Source organism: Vanessa atalanta, chromosome 27 (assembly GCF_905147765.1).
Source record: "Vanessa atalanta chromosome 27, ilVanAtal1.2, whole genome shotgun sequence".
Classification (NCBI taxonomy): Eukaryota; Metazoa; Arthropoda; class Insecta; order Lepidoptera; family Nymphalidae; genus Vanessa; species Vanessa atalanta.
In genome coordinates this window covers 4247055-4268663 of record NC_061897.1, presented here as the reverse complement: position 1 = coordinate 4268663, position 21609 = coordinate 4247055, and the positions used below count along the sequence as shown (strand labels likewise).

General features: G+C 33.4%; 1 protein-coding gene across 1 annotated transcript in view; it reads right to left on the bottom strand.

The window, feature by feature from the left end:
* Window positions 1–14346, bottom strand: part of LOC125074270 — a 51377-nt gene extending 37031 nt beyond the window's left edge. The window contains exon 1 of the mRNA XM_047685558.1: window positions 13439–14346. Within this exon, the coding sequence (XP_047541514.1) occupies window positions 13439–14138 (700 nt within the window). The 5' untranslated portion in view covers window positions 14139–14346. The remainder of the gene's footprint in view (window positions 1–13438) is intronic.
* Between the last annotated feature and the right edge of the window lie 7263 nt (window positions 14347–21609).

Here is a 21609-nt window from a genome sequence, read left to right as displayed (position 1 = left end):
CAGTTGTCGAAATTCAACCTCAATTTATATTGAATTGGATAAAAATATATATAAATGTATTGCAATTTTATTTATAGATCACACAAAAATAATCATCAATAAAGCAAAGCAAAAACCCAAGCACAAAAAAAAAAATATAAAGAAAATAGGTCAGGTACGATAAACACACGATAAAGGTACTCGTAACTGTTTTGTCAGCGTTTTTTTATACATATCTTATTCATACCTGTTATTACGACAGAATAAAAAAACGTTTTAAAATTATAATACAAAAGTAAATTATAAACCTATACGCTGTTATAAAATAGCAATTTTAAACTATATATAATTTATAACGATATATTTTTCTGCGGACGGTACGATTCACTTTCACGTACCGATCGCGTAATGTTATACAATTATTCCGTTATTTGTATTGTATTGTAAAATATTATCGTCTTTGTCATCACCATCAGTGTTTAGCATACAGACTAAATAATAGTGTTATACACAGACGGACGTAAGGCAAATCGTCGCTTGTAAAGTGAAAACACACTGGAATTATTTAGTATATTATATGCTTGGGGTTAAGACAAGAATATAAATTAAATCTGTCTCCGCTAATGTTAGTAAATAAGTAATTGAAACTCTTTAACCCGTAGAGCTATTTTAAGAACGAACTCGTATCTCACCGCAGAACACGAACGTAAAATGTCACAGTGATACGACATTGACGTCATCACTTCCCGCTGTCGGTACGCTTAGAAGTTTTAAACTGCGCAACGGATTTGAATGTAGTTTCCATTACCAAACTGAGTGATTCGAGAGAAGAGAAAAATTGACAATTTTAACTTACCTAGCCGGGAAGACAATAATTTGTCTTTTTATGTTTATTCTTTAAATTAAAAGTTGTAAATACACTTCATGTGCCTCTGAAGCCAGGGCATGTAGTTATTAGTTAACGGCATTCGTTTAAATTTACAATCGACCCGGATCATATTTATTATATTTGAGAGAAAAAAAAGCAAAACGATTCGGAATGTCGTTTTATAAATTCAATTAATTACATACAATTAAATATCTCATGGTTTTTTTTTATCAGCATTGTTTATGGGAAACAAGACAGGCTTTAGTAGGTCGTAAAAGTTTTTGGGAGGTTGTTACGAGTCTTTCTAGCGCGTATCCGGACCAGACAGTTTCCTAATGGCGGGCCAATTAGAATTTTAAAGTATCAATTAATTTAATTGTTTTTCTGACTACCTAATATCGTGTTTAGAGTTAATTATTAACACAGTAAATAAATTTTATATACAGGCGAGTTAGTGTATAGAAACAATATCGGTGTTGTTGCCATTTAATTTACTATGGAAAGTATTGGCACGAAGTTGGCTAGCCTGTTTTGATAAGTGGCGCCATCTGCAGCGAGCTTGCTTCATAAGATCGACAGATACTGGGTTCACTTTTTTCGAACAGTATCAACATCAGTTAGCTGTCTAACTTTCCGAAGGGAGTCTCTAGTTCTAAGATTATAAATAGACCGGACAGCTCTTCTTTATATATAATGTTAGGTACTGTATGCCTTTGTGTATTGTTCAGGGCCGGATCTACCATATGGCTTTTTGGGCTTCAGCCCAGGGTCCCCTGGATTTAAGGGGGCCCCAGCTAAGTCAAGTCAAAGTCAAAAATAGACGATAATGCGAAAGAATCCATAACTTTATTAAATTAAACGGATCGTATGGTTTGCAGCGCTGCGAGTTCTGCAATTAATCAAACCCATTCAAATAATTTAATTCCAATCTACGTTCAGATGTGTCTTAAGTGGGCCTCTAAGTAGTGTTAGCACAGGGCCCCCTAAACCTACGGTGCGGCCCTATTGTTGATAGCACGTGTGAGAATTTTATGACGATCGCTTGAGTAGTTAAGACGTAAAGCGTAACAAACAAACAGATTTACTTTCGCATTAGTGATATTATTAAGGCTATACAAAAGTCTCGACGATAATTGTGAGCAAAAACTACACAAATTTTCTTTTAAACTTGAATTTCGTTACATACACCCCAATTGTATTGTTTCTGCTGTTTCACAATCACAATTGCCTTGATATTAACAAGACTGCGAGCCGAGATGGCGCAGTGGTTAGAACGCGTGCATCTTAACTTATTTTCATCTTTTATCAATCTTAATTTCGGGTTTAAATCCAGGCAGGCACCACTGAATTTTCATGTGCTTAATTTGTGTTTATGGCGGCGAAGGAAAACATCATGAGGAAACCTGCATGTATCTAATTTCAACGAAATTCTGCTACATGTGTATTCCACCAACCCGCATTGGACCGACGTGGTGGAATATACTCCAAACCATTGTGGTAGGGCTTCGTGCAAGCATGGTAGGTACCACCCTCTCAACATATATTCTACCGCCAAACAGCAATACTTATTGTTGTGTTCCGGTTTGTAGGGTGAGTGAGCTAGTACTACAGGCACAAGGGACATAATATATTAGATCCCAAAGTTGGTGGAGCATGGGTGTTATGAGAAATGATTAATATTTCTTACAGTACCAACGTCAATCCAGTGGTGAAAACTAACCATCAAGTATTTGCCACCGCCTACCATCATCCTCCTAGGCTTATCCCAATTTTATTTGAGGTCAGCGTGGCGGCGGTCTTCTCACAAGTAACATTCTTTCCAGCCATATCATCACACACACACATACACACACACACACACACACACACTTACTAACTAACACAACAAAAAAAATAGATTAGTTGGTCCATACGTCTTTGTTACAGGTTATACAAATAGATATAAAAAGTGGATTTTAAACGAATAATACGGGTTAGAATTTGAGTAAGTACCAGATAGATTTCAAGTGCTTAATTTGCTATACGAAATTTAACGAGCTGATGACGGCAGATGCACGAAATCATAAGTCAACAGTGAACATGAATTCGCGCGACCACCACGCCACAAAGTAGTATAAACAAATTGAATTATAATGACGTTTAATTATTATTGCCGGGTTTTAAAGAAGATGTGTATCACATATTAACGGAGTGTGTCCGAAGTGAGGTGCCAGACAGAACGTTAGGATTCGAAAACATCGTTTTGACTAATCCTACATCCGAAGCAGCAAAAAGGATGTATAAGATGGTGCGCAATAATATGAATCGTAGAATGAATTAGTTTTAAGTTGGTGATAGTATAGTTTTTGCTTTATATAGCCTTACGAGAACTACATAGTCATTATATTGACTCAGTTCTAAAAATGAGAAAAAAAAAAAAATATTGAGTCTCCTCTAGTGACTGGGCTGGTTCATTTTTTGCCCAGACGATCGGAACTATGATTCAACGGGGAAACGCTGCTGGCGTTCTTGTCATCATTACAGACAGTCATGATTTATACAATAACTATTTTTAATTCTCATTTGTTTTCTAAATGCCATAATTCTTTCGTATTTCAATATTTTTTTAATATATTTGTAATATCATTGATAGATTTATAAAGACAAACAGCAGACGGACAACTTACTTTTGAGATAGTGTACTCTTTATTCCAATCACAAGAGAAATAGAGACAAATTAACTACATTGACAGCGAACTGAAGCGATATCATTGGACGTGATCTTGAATAATCTCTGATATTCACTATGGCGCTCAAAAGGCGTTTTAAAAACTTGCTATAGAAACTTTGAAAGTAAAATTAAAGTCTTAAGCATAATAAAGTGCATGAAAGCAATCTTCTGGCGATCTCCCCCCCCCCCAAATTATTTTTAAGAGATCTAAGGCGTCTCACCTATTGTCCGAAGTTTGACGGTTTGTTTTTTGCGATTGTGTTAAGATAGGCCTTAAAGTGCATATAAGTAGTTATGTGGTATATTATAAACAAAGATGTATTAATCAAGATTTTTTTATAGCAAATGTATTGAAAAATCTCTTGGAATTTTTATTTCGCCTTCGATTGGAATAGACTGTAGAATTTTCTATTAGAATAAAAGAAATAGAGAAATCTATTTTTAAAGTCCAGGAAACGAATGAAATGTGAACATAGTCAGGAAAAACTCGTATAATCGAGTTGAGAATAAAATTGCTCAACGAGTGTCAATGACATTAAAGAGGGAAAGAAAAATATATACAGGAATTCGATGCGTGAAAGAGATAACCGTATGTTTGTTTGTACTGTCACATGCCAACGCGCGTGACAGTGAAATTTTTTAAGAGGCAGTCGTTTTTCACCGATTAATATATATATATATATATTTAAGCTATATTATTCTGTCGTAATACCATCAATGGTGTTAGAAACCTTCACGATAGCGAAAAAGATCACAGAGCTTCAACAAAATCGAATACATGGCTTATAAACGCGTACATACAATTAACGTGACATTAATTTATCTGTAACATGTCAGTCCGTTCTGACTTCGCTCGGATAAAATATGTATCATCCCATCAAGGGACACACTCAAACACACACACAAAAAAGAGAAGCGTCGCGGAACAACCAATTGGAACGAAATTGCTAACGCAATATATTTTGTATAAAATAACAAATAAAACTGTTATTAAAAATAAGTTTAAATAATATTTTACGAAATCGTTAGTAATAGAAAGAGACAGTGAGAAAGAGTAAGAGAGACGGGTATAGAGGAAATACATCGCTTTTTTATAACGTGACGATTTCCACCTTATCGTAAGTGAAGTAAAAGGACTTCGTTAAAAATTATCGGAATCGAATCGCTTTCAGTTACATTTAAAACACGTACAAAAGATTTATATATATAAATATATATGTAGTTAGCTTCCCCTTAACACGCACAGATGCATCACCGCACTGCACTATCGCTACGGGAAAAGATTTAATATAATCTTGTTATAAATTTTAATACTTGCATCACGAACTACGTACCGTTATATTTACGACGAAACGTTTCCCACGTTATAAATTTTCGGCAACGGAATTGTCATAAATGTACTGTTTTAATTTAAATTAAATTGAATTCGAAATTTAAAATATTCCAATTTCAAATTTAATCAGTTGGAAAAACATATAGCAATTATCGTTAGATAATTAATTAATTAGTCGGTAATGAGTTCAGTGTGTAGCATCGCGAGTTCTTTGCATTACTTTGCATAATATAATACGTACCATTTCCTTAATCGCCTTCCGTTGTGTTTTGTTAACAAGTTATTTTTCCGTCTGTTTTATATTTTGAATGAATGTTTTGAAAACTCCCGTTTGCAACTATATACACTAGCTCAACGCCTTATTTGGTGGTAGGGCTTTGTGCCTACCGTCTATCGAACCATCGTTATTCGTCATATTTTCTACCGCCAAGAAGCAATATTTAGTGTGATTGTGTTTCTCTTTGAAGGGTGAATGAGCCAGTGTAACTACAGGCATAAGGAAAATAACAGCCTAGCTCTTAAGATGGGTGGTGTAATGGTGATATGGGGAAAGTTTAAGGAATATTACCGTACCAATTTCTGTGGGTAGTGGTGACCACTTAGCAATCGTTCATATTCAAATTTCTATTAAAATAAACATTTTAAAAATAAAATAACTCGACACTTCATTGGCAGATCTAATTTAGTGAGCAACTTCAATGCGAATCATAATCATTAAAAGTCAGTTTTTCATAACCCGCTAAAGAAATATAACCTAAGGAAAACGTTATCAATAACGTTAATTATAACGAGTTTAAAAAATTTTAACGCGCCAAAGAAGTATAACTTTAAGAAAAAAAAAATAACCGTTATAAATAACGTTAATTATAACGAGTTTAAAATAAGACGTCTTATCATGATAACAAGAAAGTTGAAGTACGGAAAAGTCAAGTTATGTCAAGAGGTCAGCTAGCAAATTAATACGTTCTTAATTGTAATGTTACATAACCTATTGCGCAGGCGCATATTGAAATGTCACGGAATCCGTGTTGTGTAACAAACTTTTGTACTCGGATAACAGGTTGTATTCGGAAGTTACTGGTCGCTATTGGCTTTGGTGAATTTAAGCGCCAGCCTAATGTGAATACCATGAACAAGGTTAGTTAAGTTAGCATGTGTTTTGAAATTATTTTTATGTTTGTAGGCGGATGGTAAATGGTCACCACCGTCCAACACAGCAATATTGAATATTGATGTATTGCGGTGGAATATCTGATGAGTGGGTGGTACCTACTGAGGCTTGTACAAAGCTCTACCACCAAGTAGCGTATTATTTCTAACATCATTGACATGAGCTAACCTTAACAAAATATTCCCTACTCCTTTTAAATTTTACATTGGAATTAAATAATATTAAGGATTCGTTTTACCCTTTTTTTTTAATCTAATTAAGATTTTATCTCATAGGTTGCCTCATAGATTTTGGTCGTGTTTAACGTATAAATATCCTGCGCTATGATGACGTATTGCGCGTGTGCAATTACGATTATTAAAAAAATTGCTCAAAGTATTATCAATGAGTAACATCTTATGAGCCAAGAATGCCTAATGATTAGAATATCTAAATCTTAACCCAAAATAGTGGGATCCAATACGGGTAAACATGTACTTAAACTGTGTTCAATTCATCTTATGCTCTGCGGTCATATCGTGAAAGAAGATACAATCACCATTCCCCGTAGGAATAACGTCAGGGCCGGATCTACCATATGGCTTTTTGGGCTTCAGCCCAGGGCCTCGTGGATTCAAGGGGCCTACAGCTAAGTCAAGTCAAAGTCAAAAATAGACATTATCGTTTATTTTTTGACCTAAAGAATCCATAAATTTATTAAATTAAACAGTTCGTATGGTTCGCAGCCCTGCGAGCGAATTTAATTCAAGTCTACGTTCAGATATGTCTTAGGTGGGCCCCTCAGTAGTGTTAACTTATTTTACTTTTAATTTAAGTTTTTTTTTCCGTTGGATTTGCTGATTGGATTATGAAAGGGATGGAATAAGAGGCACCTGTGTTTGTGCACACTCTTGTGCCCTATAATATGTCCTGTGTACTCGGCTGTTCTCCCTTAAGATTGACCGCCGCCGTCGAAGTCAGTCAGGACGATATTATTATTATTATAAATATGGTGTAATTGGCTAGAGGCACATAGTACCAGGAAACTATAACTGTATAAGAGTCAGTACACGGAAGATTATATTAAATATATAACAATCTTGAACCAATATTTATATATAAAAAGTTAAACAATACAATTTCTACACGTCAAGATCGTGGGAAGAACGGTGAAAATGGAAGTTTCACTGATGGCCGAGTAAAAAACAAGATACGACATGAGAATAAACAATTGTGTTCCACGAAAGTGTTTTGTGCGTAATTCAAATTATTTGAAGCATTGGTGACATCTCGAAAGCTGATTAGGTTAAGATCAAAAGCTATTATATATATACATTAACAGCCTGTAAATTTCCCACTGCTGGTCTAAGGTCTCCTCTCCCTTTGAGGAGAAGGTTTGGAGCATATTCCACCACGCTGCTCCAATGCGGGTTGGTGGATACACTTGTGGCAAAATTTAGTTGGAATTAGACACATGCAGGTTTCCTCACGATGTTTTCCTTCACCGCCGAGCACGAGATCAATTATAAACACAAATTGAAGCACATGAAAATTCAGTGGTGGATGCACGCGTTCTAACCACTGGGCCATCTCCTCTCATCGCACTGCTGATGAAGTGGTATCATGCAAGATTCCCATTATATATATATATTTGTCACTGTAAAATTGTAAATACCATTAGATTATAATCTATCTCACGAGATTGTAAACCATCGAAGGATTGTGAACCGACAGCTTACAATTAAACGCATTACTTTTCGGTAGATTATATTCTACCGAATCTCCGATTAAATTCTCCAAGAGACCTCAAATTGATGTGTGATCTTATAAGGCTTCCTTTTTTCCTTTAGACCTACAGCGCCCTAAAAACCAAATAAGATTATATTTGTTAGGTTTATTTTGTTAAAAAATAACTACTTTAATTTTGTATTTATTATTATTTATTTTAAGTCAATTATTATAAAGCTTGTTATCTATGAATGAAATAGTCTTAAATTACTTAATATATGAAACTCAATTAAGTTAAGAGTCTGTATAATTACGCAATCTACTTAGATTCTACACGAAGTGTTAATTAAATAAAACTAACCGAATCAAAGACAATATATTTGTTACTTTTTAAATATCTATATGATATGTTCTTGTATGTTTGTACACTTGTTTATACCAAATATTTAACATTAGTTTTTGCACGCGGCTTTACTCGCGTTTTAGTTGGTTGTCAGGTATTATTCACACGATATCTTTATAAATTATAGTCTAGGTTTTATTCTAATGTATAAACTATATTATTGCAAAGTTTCATTACGATCGATTCAGTATTTTTCGCATGAGAGAGTAACAAAAAAAATCGCACCTATAATATTAGAAAGAATTTTATTATATGTACCAGAAACAAAACAAATGATATAAATAACAAAATAGAGTATAAAAAAGCAAGTATAAGAAGTTAGTTAGTATTTTTGACATATGTACATAAGTTAGAGTTGTTACTTCAGAAATCCGATAGTTTTTAACCGATTTCGATTTTTTTTTTGTGTTAGCGACCAATCCGTCTTTTACCCCCTGGCCGCTTTTTATTTTTTATTTAATTCAATATTGTAACACGACGATTCAAACGTGCTTTTATGAGACTACTTGAAAAAAGAATATTTTGATTTGATATCGAGACTCCGGAACGCTAGTGAAAAATTTTCATCAATAGCTTTTTGTGACCTCTGCTTGAGAACTGCGGCCTTATATGTATATGACAGCCAGATATATATACTAAATACATATTGTGTAATTCAAGTAAAATAATATTTAATAAACATCTAAACGAACACAAGAAGGAGGGTAATTCTATCATTACATCACGATTACATCAGCTGTTTTTGACAAGGAAAGCATTGCGTAAGATTTTATCTAGAAAGTACGGTAATGGTCTCTTAGCATTAAGTAGTTCATGATAATTTGAACCTAGTTATTTGAAATTATTAGGCTTAAAAAAAATCATTTGTTTATTTATTTAGCAAGAGTAATGCTGATAAATTAAAAAAAAAACAGTTGAAAATAAACGAATACTTTGTTTTTTTTTTTAATTTTTCGTTATTATTTATTTTATTGACTAGTTAGAAACATTAGACCTAGTAAAGCGCTCAAAACCAGGAAAAATTAAGATGACATATTATTTCATTACCTTTGTATATTTTTTTGTTTCTAATATTTTAGATGACGTGCTGTAACGTTACTATATGTTAAATTACCTATATTTATAATATATTGTATATGAAACTATTTGTATAGTATTATGATGTATCATTTTTTTATCTATGTCAATGTTACCTGGAAGAGATCGTAGTATTCAATGAGCCCGCTTCTTGTAAATTACTTTGTTTTACTCCGTGCAATTTTTCATTGAAACAATTGTTCGTATTAAAATTCCAAATCCTTCATTGGTATCTATTACTTGGTCATAATATAGTATAAAACAAAGTTGCTTTCCGTCTGAACGCTTAGATGTTTTAAACCGTGTAACGGATCGTTTTCATCAATAAACGTAGTGACTTATGAGGAAGGTTTATATGTATAATACATGCATAGTATGGTAGAGAAAAGCTGAGAATTTCAACTGCCCTAGCCGGAAAAAAAGGAATTATCTTTTTATGTTTGTTTTTCTATCTAAAATAGTATATATATACCCTTATTTTATCTGTGTGAGCCGGGAGATATAGCTAGTAAGGTATTAATCATATTTATATCACATCACTTTCTTTATGAATTGCATCCGCGTAAAACCAGGGCGGGTAGCTAGTTAAAATATCAGCGTTGCATGTTTTTTTTTTTAATTGATAATTTTATTGTAAAGAAATATTATTAATGAATTATAAAATAAAATGTAGATTAAAAAAAAATAATAACGAAACGTCATTTCCTATATGTTAGAATGAATATACGCATTTATTTTATTTCAAACGTCGAATAGAAAAAGCCTCTTAACAACGGGAAAACAATTCGCGACAGTAAAAATAATTTTGATTATAATTTCTAGCACACGACAAGACACCTTGTTACCATGTGTTATGATTCAATTTCGTTCGTATATAATAAACTCTCATTTTTCATACTTGCGTGACAAAATGTAGCGTGTAGTCAAATGAAGGGAACAGTTGCGATTTTAATTACCGTATTGGTTATTTGGAAATAAGGTCGAAATTCGCTTGGCAAATGCCTCACGCGAAATGTGTCAGTGTTTACAATCTGTTTTAAAAATGATGACGTATATCAAAGTAATATAGAACGCATATGATTGATTTTTATTATTTTCATTTTTATTTACGTGAAAAGTTTTGCTATGGACAAATCTACAGTGTGCGGTTACTTAACCTCTTTAAGTGTAGTCGTTATTTAGATATATTATATGTATTCTATATTGTAAATAAATCATTTTGACACATTATTTACAAAGATTTATTTATGATAAAGTAATTTTTGCGTATGTGACTATTTGTTGATCGAATTAAATATATATAAATCGCAAATATACGACAAATAACTTTCATCAAACGGAAGATCAACAACGACAACAATCAATTTCCCGCGAAAAAGGAAACCGCCATATTGATTTAGCTGTCATTTTCAATTGTCAAAACGTTATTGAATGTGGGAACGCGTTCTCACGGTAAAAGTTAGATCGGTAAAAGTATTAAACAATCATCGGATTGTCAAGAAGAGTATAATTTTATAAATGCATTTTCTTCTTTTCTAACCGACAACGATTAAGTTAAAAACGAATAATTTTTGAATAATGAGTTTAGACATTTTCGAATCGAACAAAAGCTTACTTCGAAAATTGGCCTTAATTTCAGCTTCAATATATATTAGTGGGTCTCCCGCGAGACTTTGCGTGTATTCAAAAGATTATTTAGGAATTTTGGAACAAATGACGGGTTTTATTTTGGTGTCATTTCATTATATACTGAAAGTTGCTCATTTACATTTGGCGCCAAAATTACGAAACGTTATATAAATGATTTTTTAATGTCAAATAGTATACATTAGTTTAGAAATGGACTTTGTCAAAAACATTTTATTTTAATTTTGTTTACGTTTTTAATTTTTTTTTCTTATACAGCCAATTAATTTTTGTTAAATTTATAAGAAATTAATATATAAGATATAAATAAATAAATATACAAGGAAATGTCCTTGGAGTTCATTTTTATTACATAATATTAGTAGTCAGATGCGCCAATGGGCTACCTGATGGTAAATGGTTACTAGCGTCTATAGACATCGGCGCTGTATCAAATGTTAAGTTATTAACCATTCCTTACATCGCCAATGCACCACCAACCTTGGGAGCTAAGATGAAGTAAAAACATCATGCTCCTGCCCTTATCCCAAATTTTATTTGGGGTCGGCGCAGCATGTCTTCTTCTTCCATACTTCTCTGTCTGACGTCATCTCACAAGTAACATTCTTTCCTGCCATATAGTCTTTCACACATACATCCGTAATTTCTTTGGTCGTCCAAGTTTGCTCAAGACTTTCCTCTAACATGGTCTTCATTCCTCCGCATAACATACGCTCATACCATGACAGCCGGTTACCACATAGCGAACAATAAAGTGAAATACAGACGAATTATAAACCTCCTCCATTTTTAAATATATTTATTAATAAATTTATGATTTAAAAAGGTTTTTGTAAAATTAACAACCGTTTAAGTGAGAAAACACTGAGAATGGAACGATCACCATACGTATGAAAACATCCAATTGTAAAAAAGACGTCGAAATCATTTATTATCTGTGGGCAAAATTAATAAGACAGATTCTCAATATTCACTAATCAAACTGATGATACTGTCAAGGCGTGTTGGGTATCGGTTCTTCTGTCATAAAACCAAAAAAAAAAAAAAACGGTTGCTAAGTGTCAAAAGACAATTTGAAAATAGAATGGAAGATTTGTTAACAATATGTGATTTGGATTGAAATATACTAAGCAATTCTATTGTACAATGTTTTTATTAAACTAATTTGAAGCAGAAGGGAGTATAATGTCGCTATCTCTGTCTTATATGTGGAATTATGAAGAGAAAGACTTTTAGTACTGAGTTCTGTCAAAATACTTTTAAAGATTATATACAATAGAATTGTTACTCTCCTTTTGTCGAACGGTGAATATTTTTTAATGTTTTCTGTACGTGTATTGCAGTTTAGTGTTTCGTAAATAACATTGCAATGCAATATTGTTTTAATAGTAATTGCAATGCAATATTTTTATAGCCTTACAATTTAAAACTAGGTCGAAAATAATTGTCATTTGTAACGAATATTTACGACATACATAGATAAAAATATCTTAACCTTTGTTTGAATTTTTGCACATATTGCTTGCCGAGTCGAGGTCCGTGACTTCGTTCGAAAGAACGCTTTGAGCAATAACATCGATAATTTAATCTTAAATTGATTACAATTGTCTATAGAACGTAACTGATAGGCGATGAATTATTTTAATTGGTTATTACATCACTTGAACACCTTAGATTATAATTTTTTTTATGGTATCGGTACAAGGACAAGCAAATGGGCCGACGGATGGTAAGTGGTCACCGCCGCCTATCGACAATGGCGCTGTAAGAAATATTAACCATTCCTTACATCACCACGGGAATAAAGATGTTATGTCTCTTGTGCCTGTGGTTACACTGGTTCACTCACCCTTCAAACCGGAACACAACAATACTGACTGCTGTTTGGCAATAGAATATCTGATGAGTGGGTGGTACCTACCCAGACGGGCTTGCACTAAACCCTACCACCATTATAATTGAGTGATTTTTCATTTGTAGTTAGAATTTGTTGGTACGTATGTGGATATTCTTGTATTTTAATCCAGTGAGTACCACATCCCCTGCACGGGGTTTAACGAGTAAAAACGTCTTGCAGCAAGAACAAAATTACTATGTATTATGTACAGAACGTGGTCGATGTCGATGGTCGATTTTTTCTACAATATTTGATCAGAAAAGTTTGATCGTAATTATTAATATAATTAGTTGTGACTGTTAACTAATGTTAACAGTCACAACTAACTTGTAATTGACTTTCAAAGTGTTAATATGTTTCTTTTAGGAGGTTCTTCTTATATGTATAGGTAAAAATATAGTTTTTAAATTTCGTTATAAATTCGTCATACTTAATGCAATATCGCCTTAAGGTAATATTACTCATGATATTTGTACGAAGCTCTCACAACGTCCGTGGTGTGTTACTATCGCGGAAGACAAATAATGACGTTCGTAACTTACTTTCTTGTTAAGAAAGATCCGTTCTCTTTCACGTTAACTCCTCGAAAGCAGTTCAACATTCGTCTAAACCACAAGCGATCCCATAATAAAATTATACAACTCACCTCTCTCTGAGAATGCGTCGGTGGCACTACTGATATCTTGCAAGCCCTGGTCCTCTGTACCAATTTCATTACCGAAATTTTGATCACGAAACACAACATTGTCATTGAAATTTGAACCGCCGCCCCCGTGGGAATTTGTTTGCACCGAGTTACCGCTGCCACTGTCTGGGGAATAAGGGAACACTACCCGAGGACTTCGCGCCTTCCAGCCCACGTTGGGAACGTTCGGCACGTTTGGTCCATAAAAACCGGTCCTTGGTGGAGCATAGGGGACTTGGTATGGATCGAAACCGAAACTGGGAGCGTATGGCCTACTGAATCTACCTTGATAAAATTTTGGATACGCGAACGGCCGGAGACGAGGCAAATCGTAATATCTGTCGTTGCCAGACGGATATTCCTCTTTGAATGGTTCTTCAGTCTTCTCCGGGGAAGTGAACTCATAGTCCGATGTATCGTCGAATTTAATTTTTGTATTCGTCTTCTCTGTCAAGTCGATCTCGCCCCGTCCCAATGGTTGATTGTTTTCGTCCTCGTCTAAGAACATCACTCTCGATTTGAACTTGCGTCTGTAATTCCTGGGTATGAACATAGGGAAGGCCATCGGTTTCTGGTATACGCTTAGCGCCCGACTCGGCTCGGCGGCTACGAAAGACGCGGCCGCTAGCATAATCACTTTCCATCTGTTTTCGCTTAACATGTTGATGCGGTCACTGCTCCCAGGATTTCACTTTCATTTTACTTTTTACGCGAATTGTGTTTATTTGTTTGTGGGTGAACGTTATTTTGTGTGAGTGTATTGTGTTTTTATTCGATTTTCATTTTTTTTTTTGTATTTTTTGTGGAAGCGCGTGTTGTTCGGGCGGGAGTCGAACGCGGACTGGGTGCGATCTCGGCCCCCACTGAGAGGCGACTGGGGTTATGTAAAAGTGTGTGTTCTGACGTGAGCGGTTTATGTAACTGTGATAGCGTTGCTCGGCGACCGTGTTTTGGGAGTGACGTCACGCTGGGATAGAATTGACTGTTGGATAACTAGGATACCTTAATATACTTCTATAAGAATTTGTTATCATAAAAAAATTGTTTTATTTATATATACAAATAAAACAATTTTTATTTATATATTATATTAATAAAACAATGAATCCAATTAAGTAGTTGTATATTTATCAATATAATATTATTTAATTAAAGGCATTAATTACAAAAATTTCAAACACATACGTGTAATTCATTTTATATCCCATGTAATTCTAATAAGTAATTGTAATTTCTTAAATATTATGAGTCATTTATAATTGATATGGTCAGTCAGTCTGCCTGCATCGAACAGTGAAACATTTATAAGATGATAACTGTTATAAGAGCTATTGGGCTTGTAGACCAATTAACTCTCGGAAAGCTGGACGATTTGCATGTAAAATTTTAGAGTTAATTTATGTTCGAAACAATTTCCTCGTTGCGCTTCAGGGCTTTCCGAAAACGTAGAATGTGCTGATATTTTACTAAAATATCACACAATGCTAAATTATGCAAACATTATGAATTAAGATATTATTTAGAGTTATGTCAAATCGCGGTTACTTCAAAGAAAAAAATGTTCTGGTATTTTAAAACTTTATTCACGCAATGTAGAATAAAAATACTTATGTAAAACGAGTTTTACGTCCGCGCTTTGCCGCGGTTTTGTAGATTTAATTTAAAATTTGAAGTACTTGCATATATTATGTCCCCAAGTTTACCCCAAATTAAGTAAAGGCAATAAAAGCCCATGAATTGAATGAAATAGGATTTAAACTTGCTTCATAGAAAATTTCATCAAAAAAGATCGTATTCTTTATTCGCAAAAGCGTTTATAAATGTATGTTATGAATTTAAAATTTTAGAATGAGCGCCTCGGTGTTCCCTCAGTGCTATATATATGTTCTTCTTTAAACGAGGCTTTGAAGAGTATTTTCTGCAAAGCAAAGGTTTGGTTATCTCTGGCATTGGTGACGCTCATGGGCGACGATGACCACTTACTGTCATGTGTCCCGTTTGCTCGTCTGCCCTGATAGGCAATAAAATGGTCCTTGCTTCGTGCAAAATATGTTAAATAGGAAATTTTATTGCAACCTCTTTATTTCTCGCTTTAATCACGAACATAAATGAAAGTGGGGTGATTTAGTTTTCACGAATTTTAAAATTTCCATTTTTAAATTTGCCTCTGTAATATTCTTAACAGACGCCATCTATTATCGTTATCGTTAAAAGATCTTCATCAAAGCCTATCTAACTTCGCTTGGAAAGCTATTGGCAGTGATGTCTGGTATGTATAAGAGATGGCGCTGTATGCTACAAATTATTGTTAGTTGGAAAGATTTCAACGGGATCTCATCTCGTTATTATTTTCGAAATGAATGTCTTAATTTATTAAGTCTATTAATAGTCTGAACTCGACCGATTGAATATTTATAGGGATATTTATTTAAATTAAATGCAGAATGCATCTGTGAGTCTATATTATATTAAAGACCGAAATCGTTGTATTATTAATAAACGTCGAGATGTAGACCAATTAAAAATAAAAAAAATTGTTTACAACAATTTATTAGATATACTTTTATCAAAATAAATATTTATTAATTAATATTGTAATTAAGAAACTTTTAATTTATATAAATTATTGGAATGTTATACTAATTAGCGGTTTTTATATTGAAATAAGGTTTCGAATACGAATAAATAAATTGCATTATAATTGGTTGCTTAAAATATATTAGATGATATCTATGGTTAAAAGCATAAATGCGGAAATAACTCTATCTGTTCTCCTTCTCGCTTAACTCGCTGATTTGATTTAAATGAAATTTTGCATGGAGATAGTTTGAGTCATAGGGAAGAACATAGGCTATATTTTTTAATTCACCTCGCTGTAAAATGGGAGGGTGGTGACTTTGTGTGCTATACGTCAAGTGTAATAAATTTAGCGAGGGTAAAGTCGCAGGTTCAGTTAGTATACAATAATGATATAATGCCTGCGATATCGTTAGCATTTAATAAATTAATTTGGTTTTGCCCGGAATTGAACGCAGTATCTTTGATTAAGATACGATGAGATACGTACTGACTACCGGGCTATCTTGATTACGGATATACCTTCAAAAGTAATTTAATTTATTTATGAACAGCGTCATAATTACAAGTAACTTCCCACGAAAGCTTACAAATTAACAGAAACGAGCTTTTAAAAGTCGAACTTCTGGCGCCATGTTACACAACGCAATGGCGCCCGAAAGTGTGCCGTCAAAGTGAAAACAGAACTGTCAGACGAATTTGTCATATCCGTTAATTTTTGCAATTTGAATATGAAAACATGGGAGTTTTTTTACCATTTCTGATAAGAAACAAAAAAAAAACTTTAACTAATATTATAAATTTATAAGTGATTTTGTTTCATACGAACAATACAATGATTTTTAATTCTGGCATTTACATTGTCCGGGGCACTGAAATGGATCAATAGGATATTCACACGCAGATGAAACCACAGGTGAAAACTAGTGATGAAATAAGAGAAAATCTAGATTACCATCTACAATGAATTAAACATTAACAATTAATTCAATAGTGTTAGGCCTTTGTGCAATTATATTATTGTTGGGTTTCAGTTTGAAGTGTGAGTGAGTCAGTGTAACTACAGGAACAGGGGACATAACATCTTAGCTCCCAAGGTTGGTGTCATACTGGCGATGTAAGGACATTGGTAACCGCTTGCTATTACAGGCCATATTATATATATTCTCAGTAAAATATGTTTTTCAAAGAGAGACGTGCTTTTCACTGACGTCGGAAATACATTTTTGGTGAATTCCTTAAGATTGATTATATTAAAATATATTCAAAGTAGATGCGACACCATTAAACTTAAGATATGCGTGATGCAGTTTACTGTCGTCTTTTAGATTTACGATTTTGATTAGAACGCATTAACCTTGAGTTTAATTAATTTATTAAAATTCATTCATCATTTTGTTGACCTTAAAATACCTCGTTTTATTATTTTAACAAATAAATAACTTGTTTTTACTTTATTAATGTTATTCGTAGTAACAGGCTAAGACAGAAAATGTAGATCATATATATAAATCAAAGGTTTTGTTTTGAGTGTTTATTTATCTCTTGAAAGTTTTTAACTTTTAATGTATGTTAGGTAGCTTAAAGTTGTTTTAATTTATTTTATTATCAATGGATTTAAAGAGAGAAAACTCAACTAGTATCCGTCAATGGAATAAAGTCTTCTGGCTGTACTGAAACTGGGCGTTCCACAAGGGTCAATGCTAAGTCCATTTTTATTTTTTATACTTATAAATGATAATTTTTATATTGAAGATATTTATGATATTAAATTGTTTGTTGACGATATTTTAAAATTTTATAGCAATACATTGTCAATCATAATAAAGTTGTCTTACAACGAATCATTTGGTTTTAAACGCTAAATTTATAACTGTATTTACTCTAGCTACCGTATATGTAAAACAACGGCATTTTAAGTTGAGATTCTTATTGTATACTCTAAAATATAATATTTTTATTGGAAAAATATCAATTTCATAATAAATTAATAAAAACGAAGAGCATTAAAAGAGTTTTCCTATTATTTCGACCAGCAACAAAAGTTTTTTTTTGCTATATATAGGCTGAATTAAATCGCTGTTGTTAAAACAGTAAGTATAAACATGCACATAAATACTTAACTCCAAGAAATTAATTAATAAAATACATGAAATTCCATTAGATTTTTGTGAGACTACTATTTAATTCGAAATTTTGCCGTAACTAATGAGCAAAGGAACAGTAAAATAATTTAATAATAAAATCAAAAATACAAATCAAAACCTGTAATTTATAATATTTGCTTGGTGATAGGGCTTTGTGCAAACCCGTCTGGGTAGGTACCACTCACTCATCAGATATTCTGCCACTAAGCAGCCATACTTGGTATCGTTGTGTTTCGGTTTGAAGGGTGAGTGAGCCAGAGTAACTACAGGCACAAGGGACATAACATATTAGTTCCGTTTAGTAAGGGATGGTTAAAATTTCTAACAGCGTTAATGTCTATAGGCGGTGGTGACCACTTAACATAAGGGCTACCATTTACCGGTCCGCCTACCTTTTTTTTCATTAGCAGCCTGTAAATTTTTCCCACTGCTGGGCTAAAGGGATCCTCTCCCTTTGAGGAGAAGGTTTGGAGCATATTCCACCACGCTGCTCCAATGCGGGTTGGCGGAATACACATGTGACAGAATTTCGTTGAAATTAGACACATGCAGGTTTCCTCACGATGTTTTCCTTCACAGCCGAGCACGAGATGAATTATAAACACAAATTAAGTACATGAAAATTCAGTGGTGCCTGCCTGGGTTTGAACCCGAAATCATCGGTTAAGATGCACGCGTTCTAACCACTGGGCCATCTCGGCTCTTCGGCCTGTCCGCCTACCTATTACATAAAAAAAATGAAAATTTGGAGGTTATTTTTTACGAATTGTCTGAAAAAAAGCAGTTATAAAGCATCCTTTACCCTTTTCTCTGCCTGATAATGAATATAATTTAATTACCAATGGTTGAGCTAGTTCACATATAACATTAGTTAGGATTTCGCTTAAAAGGTATGCTGCTTTAGTTCCTAAACCCTTTCTAAAGTTAAACTGGCTAGTTGAAATACCTTTGCTCTTGATAAACCACTTTTAGCGTTTGCTATTTGCACAAGTATCGGATTCGACGTCAAATGGAGTTTAGAGTACAAACAGCTGTGAATAATTGTAATAAGAGTAAATTTTAATTCTAGAACAATGAATAATTATAAATATCAATAAAAAAAAATAACCGCCAAAAAGAAAGTTACGTATCGAAATCTATTTACAAATGAAATCGCATCAGAACTTTAAAAGGCAATCAATAAAAGCTTATCATTAAATTTTTCCTCAAATACATACTTTCCGATACGCTAAGCCATGAAAACATTAAACCATTTTACCAGAGCTATAATAATCGTGACAGCGAATCGTGAAACCTGACTTACGACCAGTTTTGAGAAAACGAGCGACAGTCCACCTCAGAACACCACCGGGCACTGACGGTCTGACGCGAAAATTTATATTTATATATTAAAAATATTCCCGGCAAAATTGAAATTCGAACGTAAATTCGAACGCTAGGTTCTTTATAGTGCACATTTTATGCTTGGAGGTTTTTTATGATATACGTGTTTTTTTAATTTGATTATTTAAAATTTATTAATTGATGTGTTTTATTTAGTTTTGTTAAGTGAAAGTGTTTTTAGATCTAAAAGTGAAAGGCGCTTCGAGTGAGTACAGTCCTCAAAGCCAGTTCTTGCTTTTAATCGGGTTAGATGTTTGTGTGAAGATGACTTTACTGACCTAGTTATTAATTCTGCTGTCTTAAAATTATTTGCACAGTAGCGGAACTTTTATAAAAAAAACTGTTCGTTTTTCTACAAGTCATTTTATATGAAATTTTTTACGGATTATTTTGAACATTGATTTTTTAAAAGTAAACTAAATTTTTATTTCATTTTTTTTTACCCTTTTGGGTAAAAAAGTGATATTTTGTAAAATTTTGCATCATTTATAACTATGACATAAAATAAGCAATTAAAAACCTGAGATTATGTGGAATATTTCGGAAACCTTTACTTAAAAGGGAAACCTTGATTCGTAAACTATTTAAATCAATACATACTTTATTTAAATTTTTCAAGCACTTTTGAATTGTCATTTTACAATAAATTATTGAGTGGTAAAATTATGTATCAGTCGTAAGTAAGTGATTTATAAAATACTACTAACCCGCCTAACTTTCATCATCATCATCAGCCCATTCGTCCACTGCTGGACATAGGCCTCTCCAAATGCACGCCACTGTGGCCTTTCTTCGCCTGACTTTGCAAGAATGTTTTTTTTAACAAAGAATATAATATATATAATTAATACCCTATAGCACTCAGGAATAATGTTGCTTTCTACCAGAGATAAGAAATTAGAATTCAATCATTAGTTACGGAGATATTCCTCGACATAAAGACAAACAAATTTTACCTCTTTACAATTTTAATATAGATATATCATCTAGTGATTCAGTTAAACAATTGCGAGGAATATAATTATATGTACGTATATATACGGAATGCTAGCATAAATATACCATAACTCGAATGGTTGTTAGTTGATTTAAAAAGTAATAAAATTCATAATGTTTATGGTCTTTCTATCGTGAACGGAGTAATGGGTGTACTTTCTTATAGAGAATAAAAAACAGACTAGATAATGACTCACTTAAACCCCCGACTTTCAGATATTAATAAGGCTGGTGTATGCGAAAGTAACTATGTTTGTCTATTTGTTACATCTTTGTGTTTAAACTAAGTCAATGGTAATTAAATTTGACGTACAAGTGTCCTGGGACCTGGGGCCTTGACTGCCTTGGTCTAGTAGACCGTTGGTCTAGTTCCTTGATATAAGGCCACCGATCCCTGTTCTGGGTTCGAACATATATTGGAGCAAATGGGCCACCTGATCGTAAGTGGTTACAACCGCCCATAGACAATGGCGCTGTAAGAAATATTAACCATTCTTTACATCACCTATGCGCCATCAACCTTGGGAACTAAGATGGTATATCCCTTGTGCCTGTTATTACACTGGCTCACTCACCCTTCAAACCGGAACACAACAATACTGAGTACTGCAGTTTAGCATTAGAATATTTGATGAGTTTGTGGTACCTACTCAGACAGGCTTGCACCAAACCCTACCACCATACCACCAAGTAAATGTCAGCTACTCATTTCCAGATAAAGTTTCAACCTCCATATCGTGCTGAGCAGTCGTGGTGGTGGCCAATCTGTTGCCTCAAATTGCCCTGTAACGGTAAATTACAGTTTTAAAAATAATTACGTGCCTTATATTTGTTAAAAATGTATGTTCTTTTATGTTCTTCTTCTTACTTAATTTTTAATCTGTTTTTTATAGTTTATAGTGTAACGTTAAATAAGGCTTAATTTAATTTCATATGAGAGTGATTATGCATCGTTAGGATTTTATAATATACTAGCTAAACCTGCGGCTTTATCTGCGAAATTTCCTCAACTTTATCTATTGCACAAAT